At 44.4% G+C, this 17,998-nt stretch overlaps 1 protein-coding gene across 1 annotated transcript in view; it reads left to right on the top strand.

The window, feature by feature from the left end:
* The window catches only part of PIEZO2 (piezo type mechanosensitive ion channel component 2), a 339,105-nt gene extending 321,410 nt beyond the window's left edge, over positions 1-17,695 (top strand). The window contains exons 45-53 of the mRNA XM_057526094.1: positions 5,526-5,684; positions 8,037-8,184; positions 9,393-9,581; positions 9,878-9,970; positions 11,167-11,339; positions 13,559-13,687; positions 14,887-14,966; positions 16,003-16,186; positions 17,443-17,695. Coding sequence (XP_057382077.1) covers positions 5,526-5,684; positions 8,037-8,184; positions 9,393-9,581; positions 9,878-9,970; positions 11,167-11,339; positions 13,559-13,687; positions 14,887-14,966; positions 16,003-16,186; positions 17,443-17,695 — 1,408 coding nt within the window. The remainder of the gene's footprint in view (positions 1-5,525; positions 5,685-8,036; positions 8,185-9,392; positions 9,582-9,877; positions 9,971-11,166; positions 11,340-13,558; positions 13,688-14,886; positions 14,967-16,002; positions 16,187-17,442) is intronic.
* Positions 17,696-17,998: the final 303 nt, after the last annotated feature.

Below are 17,998 nucleotides of genomic sequence, written 5' to 3'. Positions count from 1 at the left end.
TCGCGGTGCGCGGGCCTCTCACCATCGCGGCCTCTCTTGTTGCGGAGCACAGGCTCCAGACGCGCAGGCTCAGTAATTGTGGCTCACGGGCCCAGTTGCTCCGTGGCATGTGGGATCTTCCCAGACCAGGGCTCGAACCCGTGTCCCCTGCATTGGCAGGCAGATTCTCAACCACTGCGCCACCAGGGAAGCCCGAGGAGTGACCTTTTTAAGAACATGTCATGAAAAGGTTTTCCTGTGTACCATCAGTCTGATTTCTTTTTTTTTTTTTTTTTAATTATTTATTTATTATTTATTTTTGGCTGTGTTGGGTCTTCGTTTCTGTGCAAGGGCTTTCTCCAGTTGTGGCAAGCGGGGGCCACTCTTCATCGCGATGCGCGGGCCTCTCACTATCGCGGCCTCTCTTGTTGCGGAGCACAGGCTCCAGACGCGCAGGCTCAGTAGTTGTGGCTCACGGGCCTAGTTGCTCCGTGGCATGTGGGATCTTCCCAGACCAGGGCCCGAACCCGTGTCCCCTGCATTAGTAGGCAGATTCTCAACCACTGCGCCACCAGGGAAGCCCAGTCTGATTTCTTTATCAGACCTCATGAGTCATTCACAGCCAAGCTTTAGGAATAACCTGTCCGTCAAGCTGGCGAGCACCATTTTTGGAGTAGCAAGTAATGAAAATGGATTTTCCTAATGTTCAGAAACCAACTCAAATGTAGTTCTCCACGAGGAAACCAAGTCTCTTCTACCAATGGCTAGACTCACGTCTGCCCCCACCTGAACGTTCAGGCTGACTTTTTTATCTCAGTCTAGGCAATCATTGCTTTGTGATAATAAATGGTGGCAATGAAAATATTTTAAAAGGAAAATTGGAATTAGGATAATCTTTCCTGAGTCTAAAGTAGAACTAACTAAATAAAGTGCTGTTACTCAGAAGATACCCAATAGCTCCGTAAGCCTCCCATTCCACACCACAAGCTAGGGGAGTAAATGTAGCTCACATGATAAAGATAATTCAGAATAGGGCAAGCCGTTTGTAAAAATATTAGAATTTGTTCATGAGAACATTGTGAATCTTATTTTTTTTTAAAGAGTTTTGTTTGTTTGTTTTAACTTATTTTTGGCTGCGTTGGGTCTTCCTTGCTGCGCGTGGGCCTTTTCTAGTTGCAGCAAGTGGGGGCTACTCTTCGTTGCGGTGTGCGGGCTTCTCATTGCAGTGGCTTCTCTTGTTGCGGAGCACGGGCTCTAGGTGTGTGGGCTTCAGTAGTTGTGGCATGTGGGCTCCGTAGTTGTGGCACACGGGCTTAGTTGCTCTGTGGCTTGTGGGATCTTCCCAGACCAGGGCTAGAACCCGTGTCCCCAGCATTGGCAGGCGGATTCTTAACCACTGCGCCACCAGGGAAGTCCCTGTGAATCTTATTTGTTAGTCTTTAAGATAGAATAAGTACGATTTTCTCTGTAAATATGTAATTATAGCTGTCTCTCAAAGCAGAGAAATAAGCCAAATTTAACACCCAGGATAGCTGGATGGTGAATTTTGGTAATTTGTCTGATATTTAAAAGCATCAAGGAGGCATTCTCCAGCAGCTCTCATTGAAATTCTTAATTTCAGAGAAGAAAAGACCTTAAAAATCTTTCTAGACCTACTGTCTAATTTTCCAGATGAAGACAGGTGAGCCCATATGGAAGTGTGACCTCCCCAGAGTCACTCAGCCAATTACTGGAGGGGCCAACCCCCAATCCCAGGGCTCTTGCCCCTACTGTGTGCTACATCTACCGTATACTGCACCTACTGTATACTGCACCTACTGTATACTGCACCTACTGTATAGTGCACCTACCATATACTATGCCTACAGTACACTACACCTACTGTATACTGCACCTACTATATACTACATGTACTGTATACAGCACCTACCATGTATGTGCTACACCTACTGTATACTACACCCACTGTATAATGCACCTACCATATACTACACCTAGTGTACACTACACCTGCTGTATACTATACCTACCGTATACTGCACCTACTGTATATTGCACCTACCATATACTATACCTGCCATACACTGCACCTACCATATACTACACCTACCATATACTGCACCTAATGTATACTGCACCTACTGTATACTGCACCTACCGTATACTACACCTACCATACACTGCACCTACTGTATACTATACCTACTGTATACTGCATCTACTGTATATCGCACTCCTGCCCCCATGGGAAGCATCCCGTACTTGCTTCCAAGAAGATTTTTATTTTAGGTAACACAATCTACTATTTCACTCTGCAGTGTGAAGAGGATTTGATTATTCCAGCCAGTCCCAAGAGAGAGTTCCAGAGCCCTAGAGCCTAGATCTTTGCCATGTCCTGACAGGGGTTCCAGCAGAGACCAGAGCTTCCAGAAATACTGCAACGGTGAAGCCACTGAGAGTCCTTTTAGCATTTTAGTCCTTTTAGGTCAAATTGGCAAATGGTTTGGTTATCCCTGCTTGTATTGGTGTCCTGTTGCTGCTGTAACAAACACTACAAAGTTAGAGTTTAAAGCAATGCAGGTGTGTCACCTTGCAGTTCTGCAGGTCAGGGGGCAGACGCAGGTCTCACTGGACTGATTCATGTGTGTGGGCAGGGCTGTGGTTCTCTCTGGAGGCTCCAGGGGAGAATCCACCCCCTGCCCTCTTCCAGCTTCTAGAGATGCCCGTGCTCTGCACCTGTGGTCTCCTCCTCCATCTTCAAACCCAGCATCTGTTCCCCTGCCGCGTCTCCCTCTAGCCATGGCTGAGCAAGGCTCTCTCCCACTAGGGACTCACGGACTGTGAGGCCACCTGGACAGCCCCGCGTGCTCCCCCCTCTCCAGGTCCCCGACCTTAGCACGTCTGTCAAGTCCTCTTTGCCATGGGAGGTCACACGTTCCCAGGTTCTGGGGACTAGGACGTGCACATCTTTGAGTGGGGGCTGGGGGCATTCTTCTGGCGACCACGCTGTCCTGCCAGGCTTTTGAGGAGGTCAACAGCATAGCGACAACACCTGCCAACCAAACATGGCTGAAACATCTGCTATAAGGACCGAATGAATGAGAGCTTCTCCGGGGTGTCTTACAAATCGTGCATATTCAATTCAATTTCACGTTTATCGAGCACCTCTTAGGCCCAGGGCAGCAGACCAGGAGAAAAGGGCTGTGACACCCATGTGAATAAAGCAAGGACCCGTCGGCCTTTCACACACTGGGCTCCCAGGCTCCCAACACTGTGAGAGTCACCAAACTGTGGCCACACAGGTCCTTTCTTCTCCTGGGATCTCACCTTTGGGTCTCACCTAATGGCCATCCCTAGTGCAACAGACTCTCCTGTCTTTGGTTTTGGATCTTTAATTCAAGATGTATTAGGATTGGTGAGCCTCGGGCATCACTGCCGGCATGTCAGTGACAACATAGTTTCTTGACATTTCAAACTGTGCTGCTACTCTTTAACCTCCAAAATTCATTTTTCCTCCTTCAAATATTGTTACTGAAAATTTCATTCATTGTTTAAAGAGAAACCATTGATTAATAGTCATATTGTCTAAATCCTTTCCAAACAAGGAAAGCATAAGGGGAGAAATAGATTAGGAGTCTTTTAAGCTCTACAGAAGAAAATTAGGGCTACCGGTCATAACATTGAGGACAAGGAAGCTCGGATATCTTGAATAATTTATCTGATAAATGGCTTTTTCTGTGTGCATCACATCATTTAGCCCACAAATATCCAGGGGTTCCCTACAGTCTACACAGCTCTGCACGGTAGGTGCCGAGGGAGACGGGGAGGGCGTGACTCCAGCCTCCGGGAATAAACCATGTAGAGACGCCACAGACAAACGCTTCCCAGTACAGGACAACCTCAGTGTCCCTAATTACGGTTAACGTGATTGCTTCAGGATCTGTAGGTTAACTAGTACGTATTCCAAGTTGACCCACTTTAACATCATAGAAAGGGAATTGTTTTTAGTAGGTAAAACAGGGGTTGGACCTTTTATAAAGAATAGAAGGCAACACAGTTTTAAGTCTTTGATTATAATTTTGATAAATATAGAAGAATTCTTTCCCATGTAGTTTTTATATCAAGTATCTGTAAAATCAAAGGGCATTTTCCTGGAGAGATAAAAAAAAATGTTATTTCCTAAAGTTCTACCAATATGGACAGTTCCTAGAAAGATGAGGAACTGGATAGTTGATGGGGGCTCTCTGTAAAGTATCTGATATCTTACTGGTAACTTGTCAAGCGCCCACCACGGTCAAATGCAGTTAAAGTAATTCATTAGGTCCTGAAATACCGAGGCTGGGTTTCTCCACAGCAGAGACACTCATAAGCAACATTTCTGAGATCTTTAGCTGCCGACATCCACGTGGAGGCCTCTAGGCCCCCAGACACATAGGCCCACATGCTCCTGGCTTGTTCTTGGATCTTGTCAACTAAAGAATAGCTGTTTTCAATAAAAAAATAGTACATGTTTTCTTCTGATAACAAAATTGAAAATTAATAAGACAATCCAGGATACAACATAAAGAGTAATACACTGCTTTGTCTAAAAAACTTAAAGTGTCGCTCTTAATTTTAAACACAGGGAAGATTATACTCAAGTCTTACTGAGTTGAAAGTCTGATTAATTTTTAAAGATTTGTACTCATCATGTTTAAGACTCACAGAATGCCGCATTTATCCAGAGTTAAAAATGATCCTATAGGTCATCATTCTTTGAAAATGTGTTCTAATTTTTTTTCTAGTATGAAATTTAGTTCCACCTGAGCATTTGCTCAGACTTACGCTAGCATTCATGAACTGTTCCACACTACAGGTCTCTTCATTAACTGTCCACCAGGAGAAGGGACTACCATCTCTAGCTCTGAGGATGTCATTAGAAAAAGGCAAGTTAGTAGATCAGAGAGTCATGGATTTTTAGAGTGAGGGAAACTTTTCATATAAAGTCATTGATGTTTAGAAAAATGATGGCTTGAGGAACAAACTCCATAGCAAACAGAACTGGAACTAAAATCCAGGTGTCAAAAATGTATTAATCCCTGACCTGTCTTATGTATGTATAGCAAAAAAAAAAAAATGGGGGTTCATTTCTCAGAATTCTTTCTCCTACATCTTCCAAATCACGCGTCCTGTCAAGTAAAAAAACACATTTTGGTTTTTTCTTTGTTGAGCTTTAATTTGGACCATGATAGCAGCACCATCCAAGTCCTGAGAAAATGTTTATTAGTAAATTCACTTAACAGTAATTTATTTTAATGATGGCTGAAACAACTGAATAATGCTCTAATAAATTGGGGGCACATTCATAGCAATTTTTTTTAATCATTAGATTTTCTGACCCCACCTCTTGCCTTTTGAAGAGATCCACTATGTGGAGAGAATTTACTGAATTGTCTTTAAATGCCAGATGGGCAATTAGGCTTTTTTTTTTTTCCACGCTAAACTGGTGTCCTTTTGTTCCAGAAGAGTATTCCATCCCTCCACTTTTCTGTGTTTTCACATCTCAGGAAATTCAGCCAGAACCTGGTCGCCCAGCTTTGGTACTTCGTGAAATGCGTGTATTTCGGGTTGTCCGCCTACCAGATCCGCTGCGGCTACCCGACGCGGGTCCTCGGAAACTTCCTCACCAAGAGCTACAACTACGTCAATCTCTTCTTGTTTCAAGGGTGAGGACGCTCTGCTCTGTCACAGCCACTCACAGAGCGGGGCTGGCCGCGGGACGGCATTGTGTCCCCTCCCTGGGAAGGAGTGGAGAAGATGCTGGTGACCTCAGCATGTGGGTCCCTGCAGGGCTCCTACAATGTTTGACAGGAGAGCATGTGTGGCCCTTGAGACACCTTTTTATGTGTGGTTCCACCCACCTGGCCAGGATGCTGCTCTAAAGTCAGCCGCGTGGGTTCGTTTTCTATTTCTGTATCGTGTATAATTACACTGGTAATATTTCGGGATGAAAAATTAGGGTCCATGATCCTAAGTATTCATATATTCTGGGCACAGTGCAACAGAATATTTGGAATCTGGAGTGTTCCAAAATGCCTCTGGAATTTTGCTTGTGCAACAAGCCATCCATGGGAGGGGCACTCATTCCACTAATGTCACCTAATGTCAACCTGAATGCCACGCGACTTGCCTGTTCCTGGTAGGAAGTTATCACCACTCACACGGACATGTTGGTTCTTCCGTGCGAGGGTTTCGGTGTGAGCATCCCCTCCCGGTTCCCATGGAGATTATACCACAGGGTGAAGGGTCAGGCTGCTGGGGCACTGCTGGCCCCTGGAGCACCAGGCGTGGGGACCGGGGACTCAGTCACGGAGGAGCGTTGAGTGTGCCCGGATGTTGAGAACCACCACGCATGTCAGAGTTTCACTGCGTGCTGCCCCGTGTGGGGAGGGCGCCTGACACCTCTTCAAGGGGGTGGAATAGTGCGCCCCCTCAAAGCTGAGGAGCTCAGGGGAGAAATCCGGGTGGCAACCCAAGCTGCTGGGAGGGTCTGGGATGAGCCCCAGCCTGGAAGGAGCTCTGTGTCGGTCAAGAAACAAGGACCAAGCCCAGACCCCAGATGAGCCCAGGCCATCCCACTTCCAGCTGAAATACAAGGGACTGAGCCAGGGTCTCGATAGCCTCAGTCACCTAGTAGGTCCCCCAGCCATGGGCCCTGCTGTGCCCCCGATGACGTGGCCGCACCTGATGACTTTTCTCACCTCTCCTCATCTTTCCCCGACCAAGAGTATAACCTTCCCTAGCTCATTCGACAGCAAAGCCCCCGTAATTAAATGATCCTATGACCAGCAGATTCTAATAGCAGAAGCAAATGTTTAAAATGAACTTATTTACAAAACAGAAACAGACTCACAGACTTAAAGAATGAACTTATGGTTACCAGTGGGGAAGGGATAATTAGGGAGTTTGGGATTGAAATATACACACTGCTGTATTTAAAATGGATAACCAACAAGAACCTACTGTATAGCACAGGGAACTCTGCTCAATATTCTTTAACAACCTAAATGGGAAAAGAATTTGAAACAGAATATATACATGTATATGTATAACTGAATCCCTTTGCTGTACACCTGAAACTAACACAACACTGTTAATCAGCTATACTCCAATATAAAATAAAATTTAAAAAATGTTGAGTGAAAGAAAGGCACCAAAAAAAGAAGAAAAAAAAACAAAACCAGCAACTTGAAAACATAAATAAAAATTAAAAAGTAAAATTGTGTTTGCAGATGATATGACCTTTAAAAAAATTTTTTTTTAACTGAAGTATCGTTGATTTACAATGTCGTGTTACTTTCTGCTGCACAGCAAAGTGATTCCAGTATACACACACACACACACACACACACACACACACACACACACACACACACACATAACCTTATAGGTTATTACAAAATACTGAGTATAGTTCCCTGTGCTATACAGTAGGTCCTTGTTGGTTATCTATTTTATATATAGTACTGTGTAGATGTTAATTCCAACCTCCTACTTTATCCCTACCCCCATATGATCTTTATATAGAGAAAATCCTAAAGACTCACTCAAACCTGTTGGAACTAATCAACATTTTCATTCAGTGAAGTTGCAGGATATAAAATCAACATATAGAAATCAGTTGTATGTTAAATTTAGCCAAAGATAAATGTAGCCAAGTGAAAGATTTGTACAATGAAAACCATGACTTTAATGAAAGAAACTGAAGACCCTTCAAACTTATTTGAAAAGGGAATTCCAGTTTGCTAAGACCATCAGCAAAAGAAAAAAATTAATTTTAAAAATGAAAAATACCTTTTTCAAAAAGGTATTTTTGTCAAAAAACAAAAATCCTTTATTGGACTTACAATGAAAAGCAGTTGTATTCCAAGTTGGATTTGACCATAATGGTCACCTTGAGCATTTTTTCTAAGTTGTAAGGGCTGAAACAGTCAGGACCTCCATGAGCCCTCGGGGTTGGCCAGGTGATGGGGGCCCACCCCACAACTGTCCCTGTAACAAGACGTGGTTCCTGCCAGGTTCCGCCTTGTCCCTTTTCTGACGGAGCTGAGGGCCGTGATGGACTGGGTGTGGACGGACACGACCCTGAGCCTGTCCAGCTGGATCTGTGTGGAGGACATCTACGCTCACATATTCATCCTCAAGTGTTGGCGGGAGTCAGAAAAAGTAAGCCAGTAATGATGCCTTAGCCCTATTTGTTTCTCTTAGATACAGGCTGTTATTAATAGGAACTTCTGCAAGTTTTCCAGCCAAATAAATGAAGCAGAAACTACTAGGACCTATAAATGCCCCATTGATTTCACCCCACGCGAGTTAGGAATCTTGGACCCGCTGTCGCCTTAGTGAGAATAGCATCCAGATTTGTTCTTCTTCTGGCAGCTGTATATTGTGGTCATTTTAAGAAGAAGGTATATTGCTGCTGTTGCCTTAGTGAGAATAGCATCCAGATTTGCTCTTCTTCTGGCAGCTGTATGTTGTGGTTATTTTAAGAAGAAGGTATATTGCTGTACAACCCAATAATTCTGAAGTGGCTCATTTGAGAGCAGGAGGGAATGAGATGTGCTGGAGAAAAGTGGGGTCAGGTGGCTGGGACTCAGGCTCACCCTCTGATTCACTCTTTGATGAGGGACAGACAATGTAACATCCTGTGCAAAGGAAATTGAAGTGCAAATATTTGCATATTCTGCTAGGTTGGATATTAAGGTTGACATATGGATAGAATTACTGTTACTTAAGGGATGTAGTCCAGCCTCCTGAGTAGCCCTGAAGGGAAACAGGTCCTGGAGAAGCAGCAGCTAAGCAATGAACAGGCCTGTAGACCGAGCGGTTTCCACGGCACGTGGCAAAGCTGGGCCCTCCACGGCCTGCAGCCTGAGCTTGGGGCTGGGGAGCCCTTGATGCAGCAAACAGAGGTGATTCCAGCTTGGACAGCGTGGTCCTGACACGTGTGTCATGAATCAAGTTAAAATGTTTTCCGCCCACCATGCTGGGGAGGAGACCTTTTAAAGGCACAGGTTTTGAATATTCAGGAATTTAAAATGTCCTTATCTCACCTGATCCCTTAAAACCAGAGGTTTATTCAGCAGAGGCTTTGGTCCCTTGGTCCATAGGTCAGCCCCCAGCAAACCCACACAGCCCTGTTAAGGAGAAAGTCGCTCAGGCTGTGATGGACCCTGTGTTATCCCCGTGGGCCTGTGTCGTGGGCTCCTCGCAGCCCTGCATCACTGCCTCCCTTGTTCCCGGGTTGGGACAGGGTAGATTCAGAGCAGATTCAGGACCCAATCCAGGGCGGACCCCATGGTTAGAGCGCCCGCCCTTCCCCCACCCGCTTCTCCCTGGGGACCCCGCCTGAGCGCGTGGCCCTTCTGTTGCAGAGGTACCCGCAGCCCCGGGGGCAGAAGAAGAAGAAGGTGGTCAAGTACGGGATGGGGGGGATGATCATCGTCCTGCTCATCTGTATTGTCTGGTTCCCTCTGCTCTTCATGTCTCTGGTCAAATCTGTCGCCGGGGTCATCAACCAGCCCCTGGACGTCTCGGTCACAATTACCCTGGGCGGGTACCAGGTAACCGCGCCTCCCTCCGGGGTCTCCCCCCTCCCCCGGCCCCTGCCAGTGCCTTGCCCAGCCGTGCTTTACCCTGATCACCACCCAGAGGACTTACTTAGGTTTTGCGGACATATTTCCTGTCTGAATTTTGACTGTTGTGCAAATATGTGATATGTGAGCTAAGGTGCAGAAGACAGTGAAGGCAGAGTTCTGTTCTGGTTGTGGGTGATACACGACCTAATATTTTTCTTGGAACCCAGGATGCAGAGAAGTGCTTTGGAATATTAACCGTCCTGTGTGTCTTTGTTTTCCAGCCTATTTTCACAATGAGTGCCCAGCAAAGCCAGCTGAAAGTTATGGACCAGCCAAAGTTTAATAAATTTATTAAAGCTTTTTCTAAGGACACTGTAAGTAAACGCATGGAGTTGGTCTCGATGAACACCTGTCATATCGACCAGCTGACTGTTGTCACCTGATTTATTCACCACTTTGCCATGGCCTGAGCTGGTGGGCAGGACTTTCTGGGGGTTATTAGTTACACACAGCAGGTTCCTGGCCACTGGCCGCTTTGATCATCTAAGATGTTATGTCTATATTATCAGACACAAGTAATAATAAACATAATTCTAATTCAGAGTATTTTCATGATAAGCACAACAGGTGTTGATCCTTTTAAATTTTTTAAATTGTGGTAGATATTGATCCCTTTAACTGGTAGGGAATCTGTCCTAAGGAAGTCATTCAAAATGTGGAAGAGCTCCAAGCAGGTGCCTGTTTGTGATGGCATACTCCGCATTAGTAAGAACTAGAGGCAATTTGGGATTCAACAAGTAGGGAGTGAGTGAATCAATTACAGCAGATTTTTCAAGCAACTTCCTTTGTAATAAGATAATCATTACAAAGATGATTTCATGGCATGAAAATTTCTCAAAATGAAACATAACTTTAAAAGGATACTATTATTTTTTAAATGATTTCAAAAATTAAGCTATGCATCCTCTACTGTATAAAACAGGTGTGATGTTCTGGTGACACAGCTGTGGCGGACACCATCCTTTTCTCTACATTCTGTGCTTTTAATAAGATGGTAGCATGATTCTTCATAATTAAAATTGGCTTTACAGATGTTGCTTTTTATTTAAATAAAGTGATGAGGCGAACAGATGCTGTTCTCTTTTGCAAAATGATCGGCCTGTAAGTGCACACTGTCAAAAGTAATCTTGAGGAGTACACAGCTGTGAGGAAGGGCCCGGATGTCCTGGGTGGATTAAATTTGACTCTCTCATGAGACAGACGTTCCCCAATAGTTGATAAATGTCTTTCTTCGGTGGGAAGGAAAAAATGACACTAAATCATCTGATTTTCCTTCACTGTTTGATTGGAATGATTCCATGGCCGTGGGTGTGGCAGAATCACCACTGGGGTTTGGTGATGTGACTGGAGCTGTCAGTGTCAGAACACACCAGGCAGCCCATTGTAGGGAGGTGCCTTTCAGAGGAAGAGATTCCCCCTGGATACGGTCAGTTAAAGGGAAGACTAGTTACTTTCTTACACATCCTCAAGTATGTGATCTATTTATGCAAGTGTATTTGTGTGCACACAGGGTGCTATGCAATTTCTGGAAAATTATGAAAAAGAAGACATAACAGTAGCAGAACTGGAAGGAAACTCAAATTCTTTGTGGACCATCAGCCCTCCCAGTAAGCAGAAAATGATACACGAGCTCATGGATCCCAATAGTAGCTTCTCTGTTGTTTTTTCATGGAGTGTGCAGAGGTAGTTACTGTATTTCCATGCATAATTCCCCCTTCCCCAACCTGAACTCGGGGCGGGGGTTGGGGGGTGTGGAAGGATACACACCTCAGATTAATTCGGATCTTGGTTCACAGTACTTCCTGGGAACGTTCATTCGATGCTACAGCTAACATTTTTGTTTATTAAATAACGATTTGCCTGGGAATCATTGACAAAACGAAGAACTTCTTAGTTTTCCTTTTTTCTACTAACTTCAGCTTTAAAGAGGCTGGCAATGAGATCTGTGACCAAGAGAGAAAGGTGGAGAGAAAAGAAACAGGGTGATGACTCATAACATGAAACTGAGTCGGGGGAAGTGTAAGATTTCCCTGAGCTTGGGGTCTGGTCTTAATCACAAAGGACTTGCAGCGCTGGGAACCCTGATTCTCCCTTGCCGGCCTCCAGCACCTGGGGAGCTCCAGCAGCTCTTTTCTCCGAGCCTGAGCTGGGAGAGCCTCTGCGCAGTCCCAGGACGGGAGAGCAGGGAGATTCCTTCCCACCCCACCTGAACCTCTGGCCAGCCTGCGGCCACCACGCAGCACATCTCGCAAAACGTTCTTGTATCCGAAAGCCCGATGTGTCCGGGGGGCCGTTGGGGGGCCTGGACGTAATACCCGGGCTGATGAGCTCAGTTTCCTTCATGACAGGCTGTGACTCAGGACTCTGGGCAGTCACGTGATAGGTTTGTTCGGTCCACAATACCAGCTTCTTGGTTGGAATTAAGAAAGAATCATGATAGGTAAGGAAGAAAGCCTTCTAGAATCTGACTTCACAAGGAAATAGTAAGAAGTATTTTGAAGGAGGCTGCTCAGAATTTAAAGAACTCCTTCTTTAATCTTATTTTCTCCTTTTAAATGTCCCAAACTCCTCACGTGGAATTCTGTACTGGCAAAAATGCACTTCCTAGCCCTTCCTTTGAAGAGCCACCAAAAGAAATTAAAAATCAATTTCTGATTGAACGTTTTGCTTTTGATTGAGATATAATTGACATGTAGCATTATTTTAGTTACAGGGGTGCAACATAATGATTTGATATTTGTATACGTTTCAAAATGATCATCACAGGAAGTCTACTTAACATCCATCACCACACAGTTACCAAAAATTTTTTCCCTGTGAGAACTTTTAAGATCTACTCTTTTAGCAACTTTCAAATATACAGTACAGTATGATTAACTACAGTCACCATGCTGTACATTACATCCCCAGGACTCACTCATGTTATAACTGGAAGTTTGTGCCCTTTGACCCCCTTCACCCATTTCATTCACCACCACCCCATCCCCCCACCTCTGGGAACCACCAATTCATTCTCTGTATCTATGAGTTCAGGTTTTGTGTTTTTATTTTTAGATTCCACATATAAATGAAATTATACAGTATTTCTGACTTATTTCACTTAGCCTAATGCCATCAAGTTTCATCCAGGTTATCACAAATAGCAAGATTTCATTCTTTTTTATGGCTGAATAATATTCCTCTGTGTGTGTGTGTGTGTGTGTGTGTGTGTGTGTATGACATCTTCTTTCTTCATTTATCTGTCAATGGACACTTAGGTTGCTTCTGTATCTTGGCTACTGTAAATTATGCTGCAGTGAACATGGGGGTGCAGATATCTTTTCGAGTTAGTGTTTTCATTTGCTTTGGAAAAATACCCAGAAGTGGGATTGCTCAGTTACATGGTAGTTCTATTTTTAATTTTTTGAGGAACCTCCAAACTGTTCTCCATAGTGGCTGCAGCAACTTCCATTCCCACCAACAGTGCACAAGGGTCCCCTTTTCTCCACCTCCTCACCAACACTTGCTAACTCTTGTCTTTTTAATGATGGGCATTATGGCCATTCTGACAGGTGTGAGGTGATATCTCATTGTGAACATTCTTTTTAAAACATAGATTCTCTGAGTCCCCATGGAGACTAACGTCGCTGGGTTAACATAAAGTGTTTCAGAATCCCTGTTAGATCATCAGGGATTTCTCTTGTGTCCCCACACTCTTCCTCCTCACCTGTATCTGTGTTAAAGGTGTCTGAGGCCTCCCTGGATGTCTAAGAGGCTGGCTGTAAAGGTGAGGAGGACAGGTTGAGGTTGACAATTGTGGACCCAGTGAAACTTGGTGAGATTAATAGTTCAGTGAGTTTTTAACCTCTCCTGCAGACTTCTGAATAACCACTGATGTTCAGCTCTTCTTTTTTTCTTCACAGAAACATGAGTCTGGGTGCAAAAGCAGAAATAGCAACAGATAAGCTTTCTTTTCCTCTTAAAAATACGACACGAGAGCACATTGCTAAAATGATAGCTGGCAACAACACAGAAAGTTCCAAAACGCCAGTGTAAGTTGATGGTCATTTTTAATACAGTGTTAGAAGGTGTGTGTGTCTGGTCCAAATCTCCTCTACAAATACGTGTGTGCAAGAAACGCCATTTCTTCCTTCTTTGGTAACTCAAGTGAGCCTGTACTTAAGAGTCCTCGATGGGCTGGGTCAAAGCACGTCTGCTCTCCTCCCGCCCCCTCTGCCCAGCTCATCCGGGGAGGACTGACCTCTTCTCTGGGGAGCAAACCTTGCTCTCATCTGACCGTAATCACCAAAAACCAGGGAAAGGCCCTGGGAGACCCTTTTCTACTATTACCCCTGCCCCTGGGGCACCAAATCCTGGCTAACAAATGGGCGTGAGAAGAAGGCAAGGGGGTGGGTGGAAATTTGAGGGAAAAAACTGTATCTTAATATATTATCCTGCCACACAATACTCCACTCCAAACATCTGAGCTGTGATGTTTAGATTCTCATATGAGAACCAGCAGGAGAAAAACACTGCCATCGGTCCAGAACTGCTAAGTGAAGTATTCCAGATGCCCACCAGCCGCAGCCCAGCTCTGTCCCCTGTCTGCCCCAGCCCCAGGTCAAAGTGCTGCGTGTGAGGACTGCCACGATGCAGCTGTCAGACATGGTCCCTAAAGTACCCCTTGTCAATCACTAAACACTAAGGGCCCCTGAGAACCGTCGGATCCTCCCCCATCACTTCCCGGATGAGAAAACAGCCCTGGGAAGAGGGAGTGGCCCGTGTGCAGGGTGGGCTAAGGGCTAGGACGCCAGTCCTCTGCCCCCCACCTCACTCCCATCTCTGGATCAGCTCGGGCAGCCCACTTCACTAGAGAGAGTTTTGAAATCCCAAAAATTAAAATTGGAAGAGTGGTAGGATCCTAGCAAGAAAGACAGCACCTTGCTTCAGAAAAGTCACAGATGTGCAAAAATCTCTGCAGCAGTTTTTAAGCCATTAACCAGCTTGGGTACAGAGTTGGCATGAGTGCCTGGTTAGAACCTGGTGAATTTATTCGGCTTCGGAGACTTCTGATTTTAATGGAAACCCATAAACTATGATGACTGCACATCGCATAGTTACAGGAAGACTCTCCCCATTACTTGTTTGAAATGAGGTCAAAAATAGCAACAACAACAACAACAACAACAAAACAATTTTGCATGGGTAAAACAACTAAAACTTAATTATCCTTTTTTCTCTTAATGCCCAGGACCATAGAAAGGATTTACCCATACTACGTGAAAGCACCCAGTGACTCTAACTCCAAACCCATAAAGCAACTTCTATCTGGTAAGAATGAGAAGGAATTGTTTCAGAACGTTTCTTAATCTTTCTTTTATTCAACGTCTGTAGTTTGCCTTTCAGCCTTTATCAAGCTCCTTTCCAGTTTTCTTCCCCCTGTGACATGGTTTGCAAGGAGCATAAGGCTCTGGGCTGTGTCCACCAGCAAGAAGGGATCATTTACTCACCTGGGGGCGTGTTCTTCATCTTCCTTTGTTCATTGATATAGAACTTGATTGACTTAAATCCACGTTCAGTGACATGTTAACTGATTCATCGGAATCTGTTTACTTGTTTCTATTAGCAACGGTATCTTTGGCAGAAAACTGCCTAATACAGCGTTAACTCTGAAGGCCCCACGATAAGAACAATAAAAAGATGGCAGGAAATGGACTTGATTCAGCCCGAGGGTGACTGAGTACCAGTAGTAGGGCTCCATCTATTAAAGCTCTCAGCCAGCAAAACTCAGCTCAGAAGTCACCTCCTCTGGGAAGCCCTCAGGGATCATACCACCCAGAAGTGTTCTCCCCCAGCTAACAGACCTTGTCAGTGCCGGGGGTTGCCACGTGCCCATGAATAGCGCTTGTGTGCATGGCCTTTCCCATTGAACCAGGCTGCGTGCAACTTGGTGACCCCTTAGCAACTCCTGGAGCACCTTCCTCCTGGAAGGCACTCAGTAAACGGTGGTAACATGAAAGAATCCATCAATTCCATGAACAGTCAGCTACTGGGGTTTTTAAATGTCTAATTAGTTGTTTGGAATTGTCAGCCAAGATGCTCCGGTGATGGGTCTCCGTTCACCCTGTGACTTTGCTGCTGTCTCATGTAGCAACAGGACTGGCCTCTTAGAGAAAGAGAGAGACCCCCCCACGCCATGCCCCCTCCTCCTTTTCCTCTCACAGAGCCGATGTGCCCATGTGTCCCCATCCTGGAACCGGATGCCATGGGTACCAACCAGGCCATCCTGGTTCATCCGAGAATGGCTGAAGTGCATTAAATCCATAAACTCTCCTGCTAATTTGATTTCATGTTTCTCCTTCTCCAGAAACTAATTTCATGAACATAACCATCATTTTGTCCAGAGACAATACAACTAAATCCAACAGTGAGTGGTGGGTTCTCAACTTGACTGGGAATAGAATCTACAACCAGCATGTGCAGGCCCTGGAGCTGGTGGTCTTCAATGACAAGGTCAGCCCCCCAAGCCTGGGGTTCCTGGCCGGCTACGGGTAAGGAACCATTTCACCATTAACAGTTATGAGATCCCACTTCTGTATCACACCAAGTTGAAGATGGGAAGTCTTTTATCTTCTTAGAATTCTCAAATTCTATAGCTGCATTATTAGAATTCACAGATCCTTGGCCCTTCATTTTATTTTTTAATTTTATTGAAGTCTGGTTGATTTACAGTGTTGTGTTAATTTCTTCTGTACAGCAAAGTGACTCAGTTATTCATATATATATATATATATATTTTTTTTTTTCTTTCCATTATGGTTTGTCACAGGGCCCTTCGTTCTAAAAACTGAGGAACCAGAGTCCCAAAGACGTCAAAAACGCCTTGTGTGAGTCCCACCACCAAGCATAGGACCAGAAGCCGTATTTCCAGCTTCTTAACTATTCCTTCCTGTTACAACACAGTTTAGTGCAATTCAGGGCTTAAACTAGAAATGGGCCGAGTTCTCTCTTTTCTGCTAACATTGCCTTCTGACCTGAACAGATAGAGAGTCAATTAGAAATCACAGTTTGGGACATGCCTGATGTTACCATTTCTCCATGTTCTGACACTTCAACCCTAGGACAGGCACACCCCCTACAAGATGCTAGTACAAAGTTTTCTACTTCCCAGAATAAGCCTCTTAAGAAATCATTGTCTATCCAGAATTTTATTATAAACATGAATCTCTGAGGAAGGCAGGACAAAGTCCTAGGTACAGAAAAGTGTATATAACAATTGCATTTCTATCATATATATATATTTTTTAACATCTTTATTGGAGTATAATTGCTTTATAATGGTGTGTTAGTGTCTGCTTTATAACAAAGTGAATCAGCTATACATATACATATATCCCCATATCTCCTCCCTCTTGCGTCTCCCTCCCACCCTCCCTATCCCACCCCTCTATCTACCATATATGTTATGTAGCTTATTCATATAATATATGCAGTAAAACCACCAGAAGTTCATACACGAAACTATTAACATTGGTTGTTTCCAGAATGTAAGATTTCAAAGGACTTTCATTTTTCAAGTCCTACAGTTCTGTAATGTGTAATTTTTTTTTAAAAAAAGAGCATGCATTACCTTTTTAATCAGCAAAAAGGTCAATGTTTTCACCAAAGGGAAACAACTTAAGCTTTGGTAAGTCTATCATGTCTTTTATGGCGTTTGAGGGAAAATGTTCATTTTCTTTTTCTTGTAGGCATGTTCTCTTAACCATATGTAACGGCCAGATACATTTCTACCTCATTTTTTTTTCAGTATCATGGGCCTCTACGCTTCAGTGGTCCTGGTGATTGGGAAGTTTGTCCGTGAATTCTTCAGTGGGATTTCTCACTCCATCATGTTTGAAGAGCTTCCAAATGTGGATCGGATTTTGAAGTTGTGCACAGATATTTTTTTAGTTCGAGAGACCGGGGAGCTGGAATTGGAGGAGGACCTCTATGCCAAATTAATATTCCTGTACCGTTCGCCAGAAACCATGATCAAATGGACCAGGGAGAAAACAAACTGACGCCCCAGGCCACAGACCACAAGCCAAGTTCACATTGGAATTTTCCAAAGAAAACAAGAAAAGCACAATACTCTCCTAAGAGCTAAGCATTTCTAATTCGGTGGAAATGGTCTCTCTTCTGACTGGTGCAGAAGGAGTGGGCTTCCTTTTGCCCTCAGAGCTCCGAGCAAAGGCACTCTCGAGAAAAGTCCTTTGTAATTCCATTCCTCTGAAATCAGGGCTACTCGCTTTATGTTTTAGTCCCCGGTGTCTTGCAGTCTGATCGACTATGTGGAGGAGTCACTGATGGGTCTCGTCCCTCAG

Source organism: Balaenoptera acutorostrata, chromosome 13, assembly GCF_949987535.1.
Source record: "Balaenoptera acutorostrata chromosome 13, mBalAcu1.1, whole genome shotgun sequence".
In the NCBI taxonomy this organism is placed as follows: domain Eukaryota; kingdom Metazoa; phylum Chordata; class Mammalia; order Artiodactyla; family Balaenopteridae; genus Balaenoptera; species Balaenoptera acutorostrata.
Note: the sequence above shows the minus strand (reverse complement) of the source record. Positions and strands in the feature narration are given on the sequence as shown.